This window comes from Stegostoma tigrinum, chromosome 23 (assembly GCF_030684315.1).
Source record: "Stegostoma tigrinum isolate sSteTig4 chromosome 23, sSteTig4.hap1, whole genome shotgun sequence".
Taxonomy (NCBI): Eukaryota; Metazoa; Chordata; class Chondrichthyes; order Orectolobiformes; family Stegostomatidae; genus Stegostoma; species Stegostoma tigrinum.
Genome location: NC_081376.1, coordinates 14238645 through 14260408, shown reverse-complemented (window position 1 = coordinate 14260408; position 21764 = coordinate 14238645). Strand labels below are relative to the sequence as shown.

General features: G+C 38.9%; 1 protein-coding gene across 1 annotated transcript in view; it reads right to left on the bottom strand.

Annotated features, from left to right (window-relative positions):
- Positions 1–7671: 7671 nt before the first annotated feature.
- Positions 7672–21764, bottom strand: part of gna12a (guanine nucleotide binding protein (G protein) alpha 12a) — a 78651-nt gene continuing 64558 nt past the window's right edge. The window contains exons 3-4 of the mRNA XM_048552329.2: positions 17399–17449; positions 7672–14376 (exon numbers count right to left, since the gene is read on the bottom strand). Of these exons, the coding sequence (XP_048408286.1) occupies positions 13807–14376; positions 17399–17449 (621 nt within the window). The 3' untranslated portion in view covers positions 7672–13806. The remainder of the gene's footprint in view (positions 14377–17398; positions 17450–21764) is intronic.

The window sequence follows — 21764 nt, the reverse complement described above, 5'->3', positions numbered from 1 at the left end:
TTAAGTTTGGCATGGACTGGTTGGACTGAAGAGTATGTTTCTGTGCTGTGTGACTGTATGACTGTATGACTGTATGACTAACTCGAATGAGGTTGAACCGAGATCACATTGAATTGGTGGCAAAATAGACAAATGATTCAGAACAGAGTGAATTTTCAACAGGATTTCAGTCAGGCATAAACACTAGTTCAAGTAGCTCGGCACATAAAATATTCAAGTCATGAAGTAGGCCTAGTCACATGTTTCTAGTCCAGTGAAAAAAGGTTAAGGAAGCAGATATAAAGTATCAATATTACATCCCTTTGAGATAGCAAGAACTGCAGTTGCTGGAGTCAGAGACAACACAGCGTGGAGCTGGAGGAGCACAGCAGGTCAGGCAGCATCACAGGAGCAGGAAAGTCGATGTTTCTGGTTTGCACTGATCAGGGCGATGAAGGATGTAAACCCAAAACATTGACTTTCCTGCTCCTCTGATGCTGCCTGACCTACTGTGCGCCTCCAGCTCCACAAATTACATCACTGATAACTGCAGCAGTATACTTCACATTAATAGAGATGCAAGTACAGAGAGATTCACTCACCAGAAATGAAGTTATAGCAATTTATTCAAAACTCACATTAATGGCTCATTAAGGTAAACCCTGTCAATCACATTTGACATTTATTCAAGTATCAAGACTCAAGATACCAATGTCATTAGACAGAAAGAAAAACTGGCTGCTTGGTCATTCTTCTATCTTGTTAAAAAATAAAAGTGCATTGAAAGCTCAAGAGTTGAAGGGACCTACATATCGTAGAATTCCTACAGTGCGGAAACAGGCCATTCAGCCCTTCACATCCACACTGACCCTCTGAGGAACATGCCACCCAGAAATGCCCCCATTCCCGTAACCCTGCATTTCCCACAGCTAACACATCTAATGTGCACATTCTTGAACACTATGGGCAATTTAGCATGGCCAATCCACCTAACTTGCACATCTTTGCACTGTGGAAGGACCCCACCCCACACCCACAGACAAGGGGAAAACATGCAAACTCCACACAGATAGGCTGGAATTGAATCTGGGTCCCTGATGCTGTGGGGAAGCATTGCTAACCGCTGAGCCACCATGTTGCCCAAGGTACTTTCAAAGCAGGTTTATGGCACGTTCTATGGCAGGTTTGAAGGCACCTAAATTATTCAGACTAAAAAAATTTTGTGTGTCCTTACACTTTAATCCTTGCATAAAGTTAGACTGGAACAGCCAAAAGACTATTGTAAAGCCAGTCTTGTATAAAATAAAGTTACATTCTCAAATTTGTTTTATTTGATCAACTAAACAGAGATTCTTTCCCCCACCCCATAACCCACATTTTTCAGTTTCCGAGTTCTGTCTCCGTGATTTTGGATATACATTTGTGACTCATTATTGAATGTCAGAGTTCAGTTCAAGGTCTGTTAGTCAGCCCTAAGGCTCTGCTGTGGGAGATGCAAAGTCATCAATGAATTCATATGATATGACTTGTGACTTGCCATGGAAATGACCCCATGTTGAGTTAAGTACCGTAGTTTCTGGAACAGAAGTAACAAAATTTTATGTTTACTGGTGGGGGAAAAAAAAAATCCATGTTCATAAGACATAGGAGCAGACAATAGGCTATTCGGCCCATTAAGTCTGCTCCGCCATTCAACCTTGGCTGATAAAGTTACTCAACCCCATTCTCCTGCTTTCTCCCCATAACCCTTGATAATCAAGAACCTGTCTCTCTCAGTCTTAAATGTACTCAATGATCTGGCCTACTCAGTCTTGTGTGGCAATGAATTCCACAGATTCACCACTCTCTGGCTGAAGAAGTTTCTCCTTATCTTCATTCTAAAAAGTTTTCCCTTTACTCTAAGGCTGTGCCCTTGGGTCCTAGTATCCGTTACAAATGGAAGCATCTTCCCAACATCCACTCTGTCCAGCCATTTAGTATTCTGTAAATTTCATGTGGATCCCCCTCATCCTTTTATACTCCATTGAGTATCGTTTCAGAGTCCTCAAACGTTGCTCATGTGAAGCTTTCCATTCCTGGGATCATTCTCATGAACTTCCTTTGAACCCACTCCATGGCCAGTACATCCTTCCTGAGATACATGGCCCAAAACTACGGACAATACTCCAAATGTGGCCTGACCAGAGCCTAATAAAGCCTCAGTAATACATCCCTGCTTTTATGCTCAAGCCCGCTCAAAATAAGTGCCAACATTGCATTTACTTTGCTGACTACTGATGCAACCTGTAAGTTTACCTTGAGAATCCTGGACTAGAACTCCCAAGTCTCTTTGCACTTCAGGCTTCTGAATTTTCTCCCCATTTAGAAAATAGTCCATGCTTTTATTCTTCTTACCAAAGTGCATGACCTCTCACTTTCCCACGTAGTACTACATCTGCCATTTCTTTGCCCACTCTCCCAACCTGTCCAAGTCCTTCTGCAGTCTTGCCACCTCAATACTACCTGTCCCTCCACCTATCTTGGTATCATCTGCAAATTTAGCCAGAATGCCTCAGTTCCCCCAAATATTATGAAATGTAACATCTGCAAAATTTTTTGGCCATTCCAAATAATGGCTTCCCCATGTCATAATATCTAAATTTAGCAGGTCACCCATATAATACAATTTTTAAATTGGTTGATTTACTGATCCCTATAGAAATAATAGCTAATAAGATGGACCACTTCGATCACAGAGCAGGAAACTATGATGCTTTGAAATCATATTCACTTACAGTTTGTCATGCCCTTCCCATTGCTCCTCAACGGTTACTAACTCCTCGATGAGACAGCCAGACTTGTTCATGCCAAGCCTGTCTGTTTCATAAAAATCAGACATTCTCCCCAAGGACTACAATAATTTGAGACCTCTAAAATTTCTCCAGACACCAAGGACTTGCAGACCCCAGATTCAGAACTAAAAACCAAACGAACTGCGGATGCTGTAAATCAGGAACATTCCTCAGAACTGAGGAAGGGTCACTGGACCTAAAATGTTAACTGTTTTCTCCTCCACAGATGCTGCCAGACCCGCTGAGCTTTTCCAGCAACTTGGTTTTTGTTCCTGATTCAGAACTGTTTTTTTAATGCACTAATTTTGCAGCAGTGCCATCTGGTCCCGAGGGGCAAGAGTTGATGTCTAAAGGTTCAGTACATTTGTAGCTTGGGTTATGGATGTTGTGGTTGGTTCACTCCCTGAGCTGGTTCATTAGTTGGCAAATGTTTCATTACCCTGCTGGATAACATCAGTGCAATCTCCGATAAAGCACAGTTGTGTTTTCCTGCCTGGTGTTTAAACTCTGGGTTCCGGTTGGAGTTGATGAACTCATTTCCAGTTTTTCTTCACATGTTTATTGATGGCCTTTTTGGTGGAGAACCAGGCCTCCCGAAATTCTGGGAGATTGTCTCTATTTGACCTGACCTAGGATCTTGATGTTTGTCCCTGTCAAACCGTTCGCTCGCCTTATCCGTGTGAATGGAGACGAGCCAGTGCTGGTCATTCTTTTTGTTGCTAGTTGGTGTTCATGTATTCTTATGGCCAGTTTCGTTCCTGTCTGTCCAATGCAATGTTTGTCACAGTCCTTGCATGGAATCGTATATATCATGTTGGTTCTGTCCATAGTGGCTAAGGGGGTCTTTGGTTCGAGTTAGCAGTTGGCATGGGGTTGACATAGGTTTGTGTGCCACTCTGATGCCCAATGGTCTTAGGAGTCTCGTGGTCCATTCAGACATGTTCTTGATGTATGGTAACATGATGTTAGTGTGTCAGGGTGTACCATATTTTCCTGTTGTTTGTATGATTGGCATCGTTGGACCCAAATATTCTGGTATCTGTTGTCCTTAAGTACATAGTGGAGGTATTCATCTGTATTTTGGCATTGTTCTGGTTTGCTGCAGAGTGTTGTTGCTCACCTAGTGTTTTCATGCAAGTGTGTTTGTGTGGGTTGGGGTGGTTAAGGTTGGAATTCAGGACTTGATCCATGCACATGGCCTTTCTGTGCACCTTCGTCAGAAATTCCCCATTGGCCCTGCGTTCTACCGTGACATCCAGATATGGGAGCTGTTTGTTCTTTGCTTCTTCCCTAGTGAATTTGACACCTGTGAGAGAGTGTTATTTATTAGTTGGTGTCTCTCCTGTAATTTAAATCGATTTGATGACGTAAGTGTCATCCATGTATCAGATCCCTAGATTAGGTTGGATCAGTGGAAGGGCCACTTTTTCCAAATCGATGCATCACTGCTTCTGCTTATGTTCAAAGACGTAAGAATAGACAAAGACGAGACCAGGGTGTCCTTTAGCATTACCATCCTATTCACATCGAGATATATACCACTGGCAAGAAAAACACCAGCACTAAAAGAACGAGACGAGAGTGACACCATCTCCACAGACCCAACATACTGAAATTACTAGACCCATGCCTCATGACTAACTTTCCTTTAATAGCCAAATCCATGAACAAATCAACTGGATACCCATGGGACAACCATATCTTCAGACTAATAGCAGAAGTAGTGATGCAGACTTGAAAGAATGGCCCTTCCGCAGATCTAACCTGAAGTATGGATCTGATATGTGGCCAACACTTCCATCAAAACGGACTAAACTAGAGCAGACACACCACCTCAAACAACACTCACCAGCATCAAATTCACTAGGGAAGAAAACAGTAAACAGCTCCCAATCCTAGACATCATGGCAGGGCCAATGGGGAATTTCTGAAGATACATAGAAAGGCCACACACAAGGATCAAGTTCTGAATTTCAACAGCAACCACCTCAACACTCACAAAGTTGCGTGAAAACACTATTTAAATGAGTAACGACACACTGCAGCAACCCAGAACTACACTAAAGCAAAGAAGAATATCTCTACCAAGTATTATGGACAACCCAAATAACTGGGTCCAACTATGCCTATCACACAAACAACAGGAAGATACAGTGCACCCTGACACTTGTCACGTACAGCAAGAACATAGCCAAACTGACCACAAGACTCCTCGGGCCATTGGGCATCAGAGTGGCACACAAACCTATGTCAACCCTATGCCAAGTGCTAACTCGAACCAAAGACCCCTTACCCACTATGGACAGAAGCAATGTGATATACAAGATTCCATGCAAGGACAGCAACAAACATTATTGGATAGACAAGAAAACTGGCCATGAAAATACACAAACACCAGCCCGCAAAAAGACACTACAGTACTCGCTCGTCTCCATTTAGGCAGATAAGCAGAACCACCAGTTTGATAGGGACATCATGATCTTAGGACAGGTCAAGCAGAGACAGAGGCAAATCGCCGGAATTTCAGGAGGCCTGGCGTACCACCAAGGAGGCCATCAATAAATACGTCAAATTAGACCTTATTTATACACACACACACACACACACACACACACACACACACACACACACCACTGTGAAGAAAAATCGGAAATGAGGTAATCAACTCCAACAGACCCCAGAGTTTAAATACTGGGCAGTAAAGCGCAACAGCGCTTCGTCAGAGGCTGCACTGATGTTACCCAGCATGGTAATGAAACATCTGCAAACTAACAAACCAGCTCAGTGAGACAACCTACACAAGCAGGAGTTGATGGTTTAAACATCTCAGACCACAGCATAAGTAATTAGAGAATACACAGTATAGAAACAGGCCACTGTCCACAGGTCTATGCTGTCTTTTGTGGTTGAAATTAGTCACTTTCCACTAATATCTAACCCCATCAACATATTCAGCTTTGTAGTTATCTAGTCTAGCGTTAACTGGATGATTGGTGATACTCCCCTTGGTCTGATGATTTTGCAAGGGCAGAGGGGTAGTTATGTAACTGATTCAAACATGTTTGGTGTCAGGACAAAAAAAGTGGAAGCCTCTTACACTCCAGGAGTGACATCCTTAACCATGACTAACTCAGAATTGGTCAAACTCCACTTTAAATAGTTACCTGATTTTTGATTATACCAAAAAGACATAAATTTAGCAGACGCCAATCAGCCCCTTACAGCCTACTCCACCATTTAATAGCAGCACGGCTGTCAGGTCCACTTGTCTGTCCAATACCCTTAGTTCCTGATGGTTAGAACCTTACCAGCCTTAAAAATCGTCAATGACCCTCCTCAACCATTCTCCAGGGAAGAGAATTCCATAGTTGCGAGACCCTCAAAAATATTATCCTCATCTTAGTGTTGAATTGGAAATGCCTTATTTTTAAATTATATCCACCAGATTTGGTCTCTCCCCACAAGGGTGAAGAGGGGATCATTTCATCACCATTTCAGCATCCACCAGATCAACTTTCCTCAGGATCTTCCACCTTTCAGTAACATCACCTCTCATTCTTCTAAATTCCAATGGAGACAGGGTCAACCTGTCTAACCTTGCCTCCTAAGGCAACCTCCCCAATCCTAGCCATCAATCAAGTGAACCTTCTCTGATCTGCTTCTCATGCATTTACATAGTTTCTTAAATAAAATCAAAATTGTACTTCAGATCAAAATGTACTCGTGTCAACCAATACCCTATACAACCATAGCAACCTATCCCTACTGTGTTCCATTCCCCTTACAATAAACAAAAAAAATGACATTTTATTCTCATTTTCAATTTCACCAGCACAGCATTGTTTGCTTAAATATAAAACTGTGGATATTTTAAAAGTTGTGGCATTTCTCAGTTGTCACAATCCTATAATACATATCTGATTTAAACTCTTGAACACAAGCCAAAAATGAGAAAACATTTTCATATCAACCAAAATATTAAGTTTTCAGCTTGTGAGAGTGAATATTAGAGAGCCTTAATTAAAATATTGGATAAATAGCAATGCTGCTTTCCTTTTATTCCAAAAAGTGTATGGACAATGGACCATGTTTGGGTTCATTTGCTGTGTACAAGATTGCTGTCACAGAAAAGCTCTAAAGCGATGCTTCCCAAATTTTTCCTGCTTTGGCCCAGAGTAAGATGTTGGAAGCATGAGACCTAGGCCATGGTGGCGAAGACTTCCGGGTGCTGGGGCTGTGGTTCCGGGTGCTGGGGCTGTGGGTGGGACCAGGTGGTGAGGCTTTGGTTGCAGAGGTGGCACAGAGGCTTCAGATGTTGAAGGGGGAAGGGGAAGAGGTGGGGTCTTTATTTCTTGTCTAGGGCACTCACAGGAGGTAATCATTGGGGGAGTTGATGTAAAAGTGGATTAATTACAAGAATAAAAATAAACTACTTTTTGCAACAATCAGTTTCAGAGCAATCCAAAAAGCCATACACACCAATGGGAAGAAGAAAATGAGCATTTAAAAGGGCCTTCAGTTCAGGAAGCCTTGTACTTCAGTATTTTTGGACAAAAATGGTGGGAGGAGGAGGAGGAATTAAAGCAGGAAGAATGATTTCAATGAAGTCTTAGAAACAGCACCTGCCATTTACCTCCCTATAGCGCAGGACTGAGGAGACTCTAGAAAGGCCTGGGAAGCTAGGTAAAACTAAAACAACAGAGACATGAATTCAGCATAGCTGCTCACATACCTTGTTTGATTCATCGAGGGTGCGCTACAATGCCCAAAGCACTTCATTTTTTCGGTATTCAAAATAATGCATGATCAACTTAGCAGTAATAGCAAGCATCAACTTTTAACAATAATAAGGAATGCACTTTTTGTTTTTTTTATTGTCAGATTGTACAAGAGTTTACAGACTTTCTCAGAATATGTTAGAATACAAAACAGTACAAATGCTTTCCAGATTATATGATAATTACACTGCAGGTTCTATACGGCTATATAATTGAGGTATCTACCACATCTAAATGTTGATGTATAGGTAAAATACAGTAGAGGATGTGGTTTCGCGAGATGTGGCTGAAGCATAAACGAAAGCCTAGTTTCTGGATTAAAGTAATAATGCATTCCATGTGTCAAGAACTGGCAAAAAAAAACACTATATTCCACTTTTCAGCATCTCATAAGTACAGAATTATACATACAGAAGATATTAAATACAGACTACAACAATCCAGATAAAGTACACTTTGATATTTATAAAAACAAATATACATAAAACATAATAGAAAGCAATTTGAGCTAAAATACAGTTTATACAGTTTACAAAGGCATTGAGTGTTTACACAGTTTGTCTTCATTTGTATCTAATTTAAACCCAGTAAGGGTTAGCATTGTTATTATCACTATTTATTAACCACGAGATGCTAAGAGTGTCTTACTGCATTGTTTCTGTTGAACAGTTTTTCCTCAAAACATTAAAAAAATCAAATGAACATTTAATCTCTGGGATGTCAGGCAGCAACAGCTTACCCTATGAGCACTTAATACCCTTGGCATTTTCTCAAGTTGATAATTTTCTAGCAATCACTGAAGGATTCTATAAAATCAGCCTTGATTAGAAAAAAATATACAAAATTCATAGCAAATCTTGTTCCTTTTTCAGTAAACTTGATTTTTCTTTAAATTTAAAAATGCTTTCCTCCATACAAAGTGATCAACGTGGAGTTATCTTCAATGCACCAACTGGCCAAGTTTTATATTCAACTACAGAGATACATTTTCCAATAGTTGTCATGAAATAAAAATTAAAGGCAAAGATGTTTAATTAATACTTGCTATAAACCATCCATTTTCATTGACATTTTCTGTATTGCAGACTCTGCTAGTTCCCAAAGGAAATGCATTATCGGAATGAAAGTTTTATCTTACAGACGAGACAATATAAAAGCTTCACCTAAAATGGCAGGGGGATTAGGATTTGCGTGTTTTCTGTAGATCAGTATCCACTATAGTTATGTCATGCCCGCAAAGTATGGTCCTTGCCCAACCAAAAGAAGTTGCATTCCATAAATGAAATACCACTTACTCTGCACATGCAGTTTCTTGACAATATTGGAGAAACATACTTATGCACAAAACATTCAAATACAAACATATTTTATTTATGCCCAGTTCTGTTAAGGTATACCTCTCAGTGAGACAACTGTGGTTTTAAATCCCAATCCAGAGGTGAAGACTAGAGGATTGTACCGTTGGAGGTGATGTCTTTCAGATTAGACAGCTAAACCATGGCCCTGTTTAACCCCAATGGTACTATTCTGGCCAAAAAAGGAACACCCGATTATTACTTCAACATGGTTTCTAGGACTTGTGTGCAAATTAGTTACCACATTTCATACATTATAACAGTGGCTACACTTTGAAAGTACTCAAATTAGATTTTAAAGTGCTTTGGGATGACCAGAGGTGGTGGAAAGCACGACATAATTTATCTAAAAGCACTCAGTAAAAGATATTTTACCCTAACAAGTTATTCACTATACCTTGTCTCCAAGTTCGTTGTATTAGCAACAACCAGGAAATTAGAATTCCATTCTAGTTATTCAACTCTCCAATGGAAAGTGAAGGTGGAATTGTTGGAACTTGAATCTCGTGAAGTTTAATTAGAAGATAATTTGAAACAAAATCATGATTTAGCCGTGCCACCCATGTTCCTCAGCATATTTGAATCCAGTAACATAAAATCCTCTCTCAATATGTTCCCCAATGGAAGAGATCAATTTGACAACCCTGTTCTTCACAACTTCAACCTCTAAACCACATCATTACTTACCACTTTTCTCCGAACATTCTCCATACAATAAGTATCCACTGCAAAATGAGTTGCTTTATCAATGAAGCTGCAAAGCTAAAACAACATGTCTGACTTCTGCTCAAAACCACTCGAGATTCTTGTCAGTTCTTGATGAGTGATACTGAGAACATTGTGATGAACTGGATACTTTCTATGAAAGACTAAAAGATTTCTTAATTTACCTTTGACAGATTTGTAAAATATTACTGGAATTCCAATGTAATTCCTGAGAGAGTAAACTTAGTGGTTAAAAACCCATCTCTGAAATCCTAGTGGCATTTTTATTTTAAATCTCAATTCAGTTAACTGAATTAAAGAAACAACATAATTCATAACAAATATTACTCCAGAATAACTTCAAATCATCTGGTCTTCCCCTAAACTTAGATCAGCAAGAGATGACAGAATGGCAGGTGAATTAGAAGAGTAGTGTTGGATCATTCTGGACAAGAAACATTGCAATGTGCCTGCAAATGACAAACAAACTGAATTTTAAAAGTGGAATGTATTGAAATTTCATGTGACAATATGGAATACAGAAAATGTAACCCTGCAAAAAGAACAGCGGAATGAACGCGCAATGAAGTAAGATGATATGAACTACATTCAGCCATTTGTGATAGCAAAACCATCTGTAATTGGAATCTGCTGCTTCGGAGTTAAACATTATGCAGAAATGGGTTCCAGAATAACTTCATGGATTTTACTTTCTGCTCTGAAGCTACGAAACAGATATTTTTTGATAACCCACTGTAATTTCAGTGAAACAATGCTGTAAAGTGTCTTTTATGCAAATTCTACAAGGTTTCTATTGATTTTATGGCAGGAGATCAGAAGAAATCCCAAACAAAATGATGTGTTTTGGCTCAAAACCAACCATCAACCAAAGTTAAGCGGACTTGAAATTTCTTTCTGTCATACCCCTATACTTTGTGTTTACTGTTTCTCCACCTGAAGCACATATCTCTGCAAAAAAAAACAAAATAAAGACAGGAGAATAAATTATAAAAATGGCCAATTTTAGAAACATAAAACAGCCTGCATCAGATAAGTCAGGGCTGACCAAGAATGAAACATTAGTGTTATACCAGCAATGGAATGAGTTCACAACATAGAGGGAAGGCAACTGAAAAGCTGACACATGACAGAGTATTCAGCAAAACATCAGTATTCGACACTGGCCAAATATTTGTCAGTCCACAGATCTTTCTTAAAATAAAAAATGTCATCTAAACAAGTGTCTAAGCCCTAGACTTCCTTCTCACACATTTCAGTTTCATACAAATACCCTAAAAAGAACAAGAAATGAGACCAATGAAGACATGACCAAATAAAGCCCCAGTGTAAGCATATTTTGTCAGCTAACAAATCTAGTTGTTCCAAACAACTTGTACCATACTAAGTAAAAATAGGAGACCTTTACAGATGGTTCAACTTTCCACTACTTTAATTGTTCAGAATTTGGCAGGAAGATGAGGAGGAGGGAGAAAGAAAAAGAAAAAATAAATCCTGACAGATCTTAGGAGGATCATTCTCCAAGTATGTCTTATTCGAAGTGCTAAAAAGATGGTTAAGTGCACTTTGCATAAAACACAAATTACACAAACTCTAAATACGTACACCTGGCTCTGTAAAAATTCATTTCTGCTTGTATGAAACTGCTCGCACTTTCCTGGTTCTTTAAATATTGAAAGAGTATTGAAGAAAAAACAACTTTTGAACAAGCCCACTTTCCTAGTAGTTGTCAGTGAAGGGGATACCGTACATTGGATAATTTGACTGAGGTTAGATTTCATGAATATAAATGAAATGAAAAATGGAAAACAACTAGCAGACTAAAAGGCAAATTGTTGTTAGAGGACCCTCTTGTCAGATTTGACTCTCTTGGGTTTTGATTTAGCTTAGATTTCCCAGTGAATTTCAACTTTACAATGTTAAGTCTAGGAAGAAATCGGTGTTGGGGAGGGCAGGAGAAGGAGGAGAGGAATTATTAATAAATTTTCCATGCAAACACCACAAAAAATCCATTCCAACACAAAAACTGCAACATATCTTCCTTTGTAATTTTAATTGATTTACTTCCTGTGAAAGTACTTTTCTCATTATGGTTAAGAATGTATACATTTACCTACATGCAGCTGACAAAGAATGCACAAATTGCACTAGAATCACATTTTGTCGGTTTACAGGTTTGTAGTTTTCAGACGAAACTAACTGGAAATTTCTCCAGTTCTGCTTTAAAAAAAGAGCAATATTTCTTTTGATACAGAGTACCTAGAGTAATGTGTAATCCTAATGCCAGTGTTAAGCCATTCCTTTTAAGTAGTTTAACACATACCTTTGTCATGAATTACCATTTCAAATAAAAAAACTCTCATGATGCTTCCAAATAAATTCAAATCTTGGGTGAAAACAGACTGCTCAGGTTAAAAAAGTTAGCCAACTACTTAAACTCACCATTTTTACTCTCCTTGTGGCAATGAAGTTTAAACCTATATGTATTAAAATGCAACGTAAGTAACTATGAGGGCAAGTGTTGCTGCCACTTTATTGCTGAAGACCCTTCTTACGATACACATTATACAATTTGTTAAATTCTAAATGTTAATTTATCCAAATCTGGTATTCCACAATCAAATGTGGCTAAAGTCATCAGCAAATTAAAAATTTAGGTGATAGAAAATGTGAATACAAAATTACAAACAATTTAAAGATTAGCCAGGCAAATTCAATAATGCCAAAGCAAATCTAAACAAAAAAAAAGTGCTTAAAATTACAGGCAAGTCAAAACTCATTTCTTTAATTTCCAATTTGAACCTGTTGTGTTTATCCATTTATCCTGCTACATGATAAGATATTCAATTAAACCAGATAAACTACTTGGAGGCTCAAAAAGAAAAACATGCCTCTTTGTGCATTAAGAGATTAGCTGGAAGTTCAGATTTCCCAGACAATGATAACATGTTAAGGTTTTCTAGGTCACATCTGATCAATGTGGCTCAAAAATCTGTCATACTACAGCTGCTGCTATATAAAAAAAATGCAACTCTAGTCAGCATCAGATACTTCTGTTTGAGAGACTCCTCTTGTATGCTTGTTGGTAGCAGCCACTCAAATCAAAAGAGCATCTCCACCACTGTAACTCATCTCCAAAATCTCCTATGCTACAAAAGGGTGCACAGTGGATTTTTGATTACAAATTCATGCTGAATCTTTATTTAATATCATGTTTATAAAAAAAATCATTTGTTACCAGCCAATGGTTAGTGTGATTTTGACCTGTTTTCAGATTTAAAACTGAGTTTTGACCAGCACTCCAGGCAGACAGTTCCAGCTCTTTATCAAACTTAACAGCTCACACCTGTAATATATTCTATTGATGCTCTACATACTAGTCAGATATCACTGCAAAGGGACTTTATAAAAACCATAACTGTCAGTAACAAGCACATTCACAATAAAGCAGAACTCCAGGTTGCACCCATGAACTGTCACACTTGATTGCGAAAGTGTTTACAAAAACCACTATCAAGTCAGGTGCTTCACATTGCAGTCCAAAATGTTCAGCATATTAACAGTGCTATAACTGTGTCACTTGGTAGTTGTTTGCAACATTCTCCCAAAAAGGTACATAGCAATAGAGGATCAGTATTCCTGGATATGCTATCCACTTCTCACTGCTAGGAGTTTTTTCGGACTTCAGATCCAATTTGCATTAGGCAGTAGTAAATAGCTGAATGCTGAGGAGGGCTAGAATCCATTGAATAGCTTGGATAATAAACTTTCCCTGAAATTTTAATTGAAGCAGAGCTCCATGCAAACACCTCTTGCATTGCATGCTATTTTTGTTCAAGGAACTTAATCGATTGGTATACATCGTTCAGTTACCCAATTTTATCATCCAACACATTCAGAAAACAGCCCTTAGTGCAACCAATGTCTAAAATCATTATTCACAATGCTTCTGATGTTGGAGCACTTGAAGTGAAAAAAGGACACTTATAAGCACTTCCAATAAGATGCTGTCAAGCATCAAGCTTTCATGTCGTCAGAGGTGCCTATTACATCCACAACGGTCAGCCACTGAGTTCTTGGAAACAATGCTGATGGCAGAAGGAATACCAAAGAACAACACAAAGTCAAATGCTGATCCCTTCACTGCAACATTACATCTTTCAAATTCTCTTGCAGAATAGTGTCTTTTACTGCATGGAATACAAATCGAATGTTTTCTGTGTCAATGGCTGTTGTAAAATGGTGGAACAGTGGTCTGGTGCGATCTCGTCGCTTGTTATTAAAGCACTGAACCAAGTACTTTTGTACATCATCCAGATTGTGAGGGTCCCACTCAAAATTTGGGAAATATTTCTTAATACTGACTGTTTTCACCTTACCCACAAGTAAGTCCATTTTGTTGAGAAACAAAATGATGGAGACAGAAGAAAACAATCTGTTGTTTACAATTGTCTCGAAGATATTCATTGATTCTACCAAACGATTTGTTCGCCGGTCTTCCATTAGGACCTGGTCATATTCACTGGAGGAAACCATGAATAGAATAGAGGTAATGCCATCGAAGCATTGAAACCATTTCTGCCTCTGTGACCGTTGACCACCCACATCTACCATTTTGAAAGGAATGCCTTTTATGACAAAATCATGCTCCACAATTCCTTTGGTGGCTTTTCTCGCAAGTAGGACATCATGCCTGCTGGGAAGATAACTCTGAAATAAAGAAATTAATTAGAAAATTTTGCATAACTAGGTACATTGGCAGTATGACAAATTTTCTTTGGCTATCCATCCTGCCAGCAATAATGAAGCCTCAACATATTCAAACAGGACCAGCAGAACAATGGTTTAAAGATGTGAATTTCACATCCCATAGTCACAGCAAGTTCAGACTCTAGCGAGGACTGGATACCAGCCAGACATGAAATTAAGCATGCTGCTGCTTTTGGAAAGCGAGGAGAAGTAAAAGTAAGGGAATTGCGTGGCAGTTGTATTTGATTTCTGAAGGACATGTTTCTCCTCCCTATCATTTGGGAAAAATGGATCAGTTGAAAGATTCACTTAGTAACAGCACAAATTTAATTTGATTAGCAAAAATCTTAAAAACAAAATATTCTTCTTCAATGAAATTTGTCTGCTATTCCTCAAATTGTGAATAATTTGGAACTCCTTAAAAATGCAAAATTTGTGAATGGTAACATAGATGAAAGAAAAAACTTAGAAATCTCAAGTTGGTTAACTGAAATCTTGTATTTCTTGAAAGTTGATTGCAAAACAATAAACTGACCAAAGCGATGAAATACTGGAGTGCTTTGAATGTTCTGAATACAATGCGATTATTCCCTTGAGATCATTGCCATGTGTTTAGTTGAAAATGGGGAGTTCAGTCTGTGTTGAGTTTGTTGTCTCATCTGGCTGTTCCAATGCTGCAAAATAGTTGCAAATGCCCCACATTCAAAATTCGTACTGCATTCGTACTGTCAAAGATGGGTAAAATGAATGATAGATTGTATTTTGGTAATGTGAATATTTGATTATATAGACTGCAGGCAATGACTGAATTTACAGCTCAATTAATTAGACTATTTGAAAAAGCTGCAAATTAAGACAACAAATCAATAAATTTCCATCAGACATAAAAGAGATTTCCAAATCACTCAAAACTGAGAACTACCCAGCTTGGACTTATGATGTACTGCAAACAGTAGAGTTTGGACTGCATTTCTGAATACTTCCAAACAACTGTGGAACAATACTCTACATGATAAAATTATAAACTACAAAAGCCAATAGAACACTGTAGATTGGAAGATCTTTGGAAGCAATAGTGGTGAGCGTGGCAAGAAGAGCAGTTGTATTTCTCGATTGATAATTTCTCCATATTCATCAGTTGTAGGGACACTGCAATAAATGAAAATATTGCAGCACAGAGCAAGGCTAAAGGCGAAAAAAAAAATCTGGCATGGAGCAGATTTGAAAATTCAAAACACTTCCAGCTTCAAGAATCACCTTCGGAAACAGATGGTGATCACGGTCAGACAATCTGAGCTCCTTCAATCAGACAGTAACACAGTAAACAACTGATTAGAAAAGTTCAAAAGGCATAGGGAAAGATAGGATAAAGATAGAACAAAAATACTCTAATCTTCAGCATTATAAATATCTTCATGCTGAATGGGCCAAATAGCCTAATGTCACTGTATATGGGCCAGCTTATTTGTGCTGCAAACTACTTCATGAACAAATTCATTCCAATGAGAAACTGAGCAAGTAATTCCTATGAAGTTGGAGATTTTGATTTAAAAATGAAAGACAGACAGTCTCCTCCTTCCTGCTCTTCAACTCCTTCCTCGACACCAGGGTGGCACCATGACCAAAGCTTAATCACCAATTGCTTGCATCATCTAAAAGGCAGAGGCTGGGTGATGAGAATCTCCTGAAAGAAGCAGGTTTGTGTCTTTACCGTTGTCCATTAATTGACAGAATGATTTGACATTTATAAGCTAATAAGGCAGAAGCTGCATTTAGTTACAACTGTCACATGCCATCAATGGGCAGTTCCAGGAGCACTAGCTTCTCGCTACATGCAAAATGATGAGCAGGAATAGCACAAATGAGGTTCTGCATTTCAATTTGTCACTTAAAATGATGGTCAGCAGTTTGAAACAGCCACTGGGAGGGTTTCTGGATAGAACCCTGTGTCAGTTTAACCACAATTTGCATCTGCAAAACTTACTTTGTAAATTTCATGATATATTTTTGAAGGTGATGAGCATTTCACCACTCCTAATGTAACTCAGGTCATTTGCAACAGCCAAATCTGTTATCTGGGAATCGCACAAGTGCTTTAACTTATACTTTCACATGCATCTATTGAAATATATTAGGTTGTATCATAGCTTGTACATAAGTTAGAAACAAATGCCAACCCATACAGCTGCCAATACAGGCATTTAATTTATTTTAACATCCATCAATAAATCAGGTAATCCAATTCAATCACCATGAAATGAATCCTGAATGCAATGTTCGATACGGACATTGCTGCATCAGCCCGTCAAATCCTCCCAGTACACATTCTCACTCTGTTTCAATGTGATTTCAATGGAATCCAATCCTTGCCCTAAGCTCTAGAGCTACACTTGCAGGAGATCATTTTCTGGAGAAAAGCAGACAAACAATTGCAAATTTCAACAATGAAAACTGCCAATTTAGCATTATTTCCAAATACCTTTTTCTAAAAATTTGTTTTGCAGTTTCAAGAACTTGGACTCGATTACATCATCCTAATAGACAAGAACACCAATTATAACATTATATTACTGAGATAATTTTTGAGTGTTTGAATAAGAATTCATGGATTGTTCTCAGACTTTCCTCGGAACAAATTGGCTGATATGTTCTTTTGAAAAAGATCATCTGGGATCATTGTTTATTGATCTTGAGGCACTTCAGAAATGTGGTAAATTGCCACATTCAAGTAATTCTCTACATGCAAGTGGTAGGCAGCAAGCAGAGGAATGCAATTAGCTGAAATAAACAAAAACTCATTCAGCTAACCTATCAAATGGGAGAAATTCCAAAACACAGTCTCAACTCGATTTTTGCCCACATTATCTTCCACATAATGCAGAAGTTGGTTCAGCATATAACCACTATGATCACAACTTTCAAGTTAGCAAGGGTGAATTCCCTATGCTTTGGTTGTTTAAGAAAAAACAGGAATTAGACTCACCAATTGTCCAATCTGGTCAAGATTATCCAGAAAATATTTCACAGATTCACCCTATTGGCAGAAAAATAGCAAAATAAAATCAAATCAGTTCTAATTTCCCAATATAATTGGAATCCATTCAGGTTAGGGGATGATGATTAACAATACTTCTCTTAGAAGCAAAATAAACTCACGCAGACATCAATCATCATTGATTATGCTGTAAGTGCTTCTCAATAACATTAAAAAATAGCATGGTAACATACGTGCAAATTCTTAATTCTACAATTTATTTAGAAGGTAATATTTGCTTCACTGTAAACGATATAAATGATCAGTGACAGAGTTAGCCCTGCCTCAAGTTAAGTTGGTCCAGTACAGTCACGGTCACAATATTGGCATTTGTCCAGCAATGTGGAAAACTGCTTAGGTATATTGTCTCCACAAAAAGAACACATCCAACTCAGGCAACTACTGTGCCATCATTCAACACTCAGCCATCAACAAGGAAGAAAGGGGTTATTGACGGCTATCCAGCTGCACTTACAATAATTTGCACACTGATACGCAGTTTGGATTCCACCTGCTCTTGACCTCATTATAGCCTTGGTCCAAGTAAGGTCAAATAGAGCTGAATTCTAGAGATGAGGTAAGAGTGATGGCCCTTGACACCAAGTCAGCATTTGACAGGCAGTGAGATCAACGAATTTTAGCAAGAATGATGAGAATTTGAGAAGGATTCACAGTTTCAAGTCCTATTAAGGATAAAGGAGGATGTTTGGATATGTCAGAAGTCAATCATTGCAGTCCCAGGGCATCACTGCAGGAGTTCCTCAGGATTGTATCCCAGATTCAATCATCCTAAGCTGCTTCATCACTGACACTCCCTTCAACATAAAGGTCAGAGAGACGATATTTGCTGAAAAATCACACAATATCCAGCAACATTCATGATGACGCAGATACTAAAAACAGGCCACGTCTACAGAGTGAGGCTTGGCCAACGTTCAGGCTTGGGTTCATAAGTGTCTTATACACTTGTCAAGCAATGACCATCTCTTCCAATCCAATCATACCTTCTATACATTCAATGCATTATCACTGACTTGCCCATTGTCACATACTTGGGATTATCACTGAAGAAACAAAACTGGACCAGCTGTATAAATACTGTGCTTGTAGGAATAGTCAGAGGCTGGGAATTCTGTGGCACGTAACTCACCTCCTGTCTTCCCAAAACACGTCCACCACGTACAAAGGAACAAATTAAGAGTGTGATGTAATCTTACCCAATTGCCTGGATGAGTGTCACACCAGGCACTCAAGCAGTTCAACAACTCTAGGACAATGCAATCTGCTTGACTGGTACCCATCCACCTCTGGGAATTCATACGGTATTGAGGTTGTACAGGGTGTTGGTTTGACTACTTTGGAGTATTGTATGCAATTCTATAGGAAGGATGCTGTGAAACTAGAAAGGGTTCACAAAGATTCACAAGAAATGTTGCCAGGTTTGAGCTCTAGGGAGAGGCTGAATAAACTGGGGTTCTTTTCCCTGGAGCATCAGAGTGACATTAGAGGTTTATAAAACCATGAAGGGCATGGATAGGGTAAATAGGGAAGATCTTTTCCCCCAGGTGGGGAGTCCAAAGCTAAAAAGGGCACAGGTTTAATGTGCAGGAAGAGATATAAAAGGGACCTAAGGGACAACTTTTTCACACAGAGGGTGGAACGTGAATGGAATGAGCTGCCAGAGGAAGTGGTTGAGGCCAGTACGGTTACTATATTTAAAAGGCATTTGGATGGGATTATGAATAGGAAGGGTTTAGAAGAATATGGGCCAAATGCTAGCAAATGGGACTAGATTAATACAGAATCTCTGGTTGGCATGAATGAATTGGACTGAAGGGTCTATTTCCGTGCTGTATATCTCCGACTCCAAGCTTCCATGATTCACAATGGCAACAGTGTACACCATCTACAAAATACACTGCAGCAACCCACAAAGGCTTCTTCAACAGCACCCTCAACGCTCCGGACTTTTACCTCCTAGAAGGACAAGAACAGGTTTATGACAACTCCATCATCTCCAAATTCCCCTTTAAGTCACACACCATCCTGATTGCCATTCCTTCACCGTTACCTGGTAAAAATCTCGCAACTCCCTTCCATAACAGTACTATGAATGCCCAAACGCCACCTGGACTGCAGTAGTTCAAGCCAGCAGCTAACCAACACCTTCTGCAAGGTAAATGCTTCTGCAAGAAAAATGGCCTAGCCAGTGACACCCACAACATGTGAATGAATGAATTCATTTTTAAAAAGTTCAGATTTTAGTTAGCCACCAGATTGTAAATTACATTCAAAATCTTAAGTCTGCATATTATTTTTAAATAGAAATTATCAATAGAGTAATCAATCAAGGAACAAAAAAAGATTTCCATGTTAGTTTTTGTTCTTTAAAATCAAGTCTTTTCCTTGAAACCAGAGAATGCCATTACATCCCAAATCCAGCCAAACCTCTCAAATGTTCAACTGTGGGACCATCCAAGTTATCACCAAACACCCATTACTGCGCACGATTGAAACCTTTCAAAACATACAAATTTAAAAGAACAAAAACAAACTAAGCAAATCCAATTAGACTCAAGTAAGCTTTTGTGAACACTGGTATCAAGCCACCGTTTTGAAAGCAACTGATGAATCTGTAGCAATGGGACTGGCTAGAATAACTGTTCCTCACCCTCTAATCTAAGTTTTCCACCCTTCTGCCTTCACCGCTCCTTTAACCAAAAAATCTGTTTCAAGAGTGCAACACAGCACTGTGCTTAACAGGAGGTCCTTCTTGAAGTGAGTCAAAAGCTGTTTGCCTACAATGCGCATGCTTCATGGTAAAGGTCGCTGGAGTCCAGGAAGGACATTTGGAAAGTATTGTATTATAGTCCATACAGAATCCATCTCTGGATGCAGCAGCAAGGAGGGAATCCATAATTAGTTAAAATGAAACAGCAAGTGTAGTAGACACAAACCACGAGCGGAGAAGCAGATATTCAGATTCCGGAGATAGTAGGAACTGCCAATATCGGAGAATCTGAGATAACAAGGTGTACAGCTGGATGAATACAGCAGGCCGAGCAGCATCAGAGGAGCAGGAAAGCTGACGTTTCAGTTCTGGACCCTTCATCAGAAAAGATTTCTTCAGATTTTTTTCTGAGGAAGGGTCCAAACCTGAAACATGAGCTTCCCTGATCCCCTGATGCTGCTTGGCCTGCTGTGTTTATTCAGATTCTGTCTCTTTCGTATAGTCTTCCAATCACAACTCTAATGTTTTCCCACTCTCACCAGCAGTTGCGTTTTTAATCGTTGAGCCATGTTTGGACTATGGTGAAGGTGGATGTCAGAAACAGGTTTAGAATGGAGGAATTCCAAAATTCCAACAACGTAAATTTCTCCTCCTTGCACATAATTATTGAAGCTTTGCAGAAGCATGGTGTGGATTGTGGTTTCATGGTCAGTAAATAGGACCATTTGGAAAGCAAGAAAAAACTGCAACCAGAATATTGAAAGTTCGGGTAACAATCCTCAACATTCCAGTTCTTTGCAGCTCCCCTGCCTCACCGTTTTCTCCACTACCTTGATGCTTTCCGCTCTCACCATGAACTAAAAAGTATCAGCTTTACTCCCAATGTTTACCCTTCTCATCTTCATATAGTTTACATCAGATTCTTTCATTCCTTACCTTTTGTCTTTAGCTCTAAAGGAAAGAGAGATTGTTAATCAATCTGAAACTCACTTACACCCATTCTTACTGCAATTACACCTGATCCCACACTATCCTCTTCAAGGACTGTTCCAGTTATCCAATACTTCTATCCAATCCATTTTAATGGCACTTCCCATAAAAGTGCTTCTGATAAGTTCCTTTCTATCTTGACAAAATCTATTCCATTTCTCAGTACTTATATCCTACCCTTCCTTACCACAAATAGGACAGATTTCCCCTACCTTGGCCTTCATCAGATCATGGATAACTTTCAACACTACAGCCACTCATAGCACAATGCTATCACTAAATACAGTTTTCCCACCCCTTCACACCATTCAAAACGTGAGATTGTTCTCTCCACAATACCCTGGCCCATTTTTAATTCACTTGTCGTACTCAGTCCCATGCCTTTTCACTTCATCCCTTCAGCTATTTAAGGTCCCAAACACCACTTCACAATCAAAACGGTAATTTATTTGTACTTCATTCTGCTAACAATATTGTACTCACTACTCAACATGGTGTCTCTCATTTTGAGAGACTAAGTAGATTGAATGACTGCAAAACAGTCAGCATTGTCTCAAAATTTTGGTGATGTACCATTTTTTTTCCATCCCACAG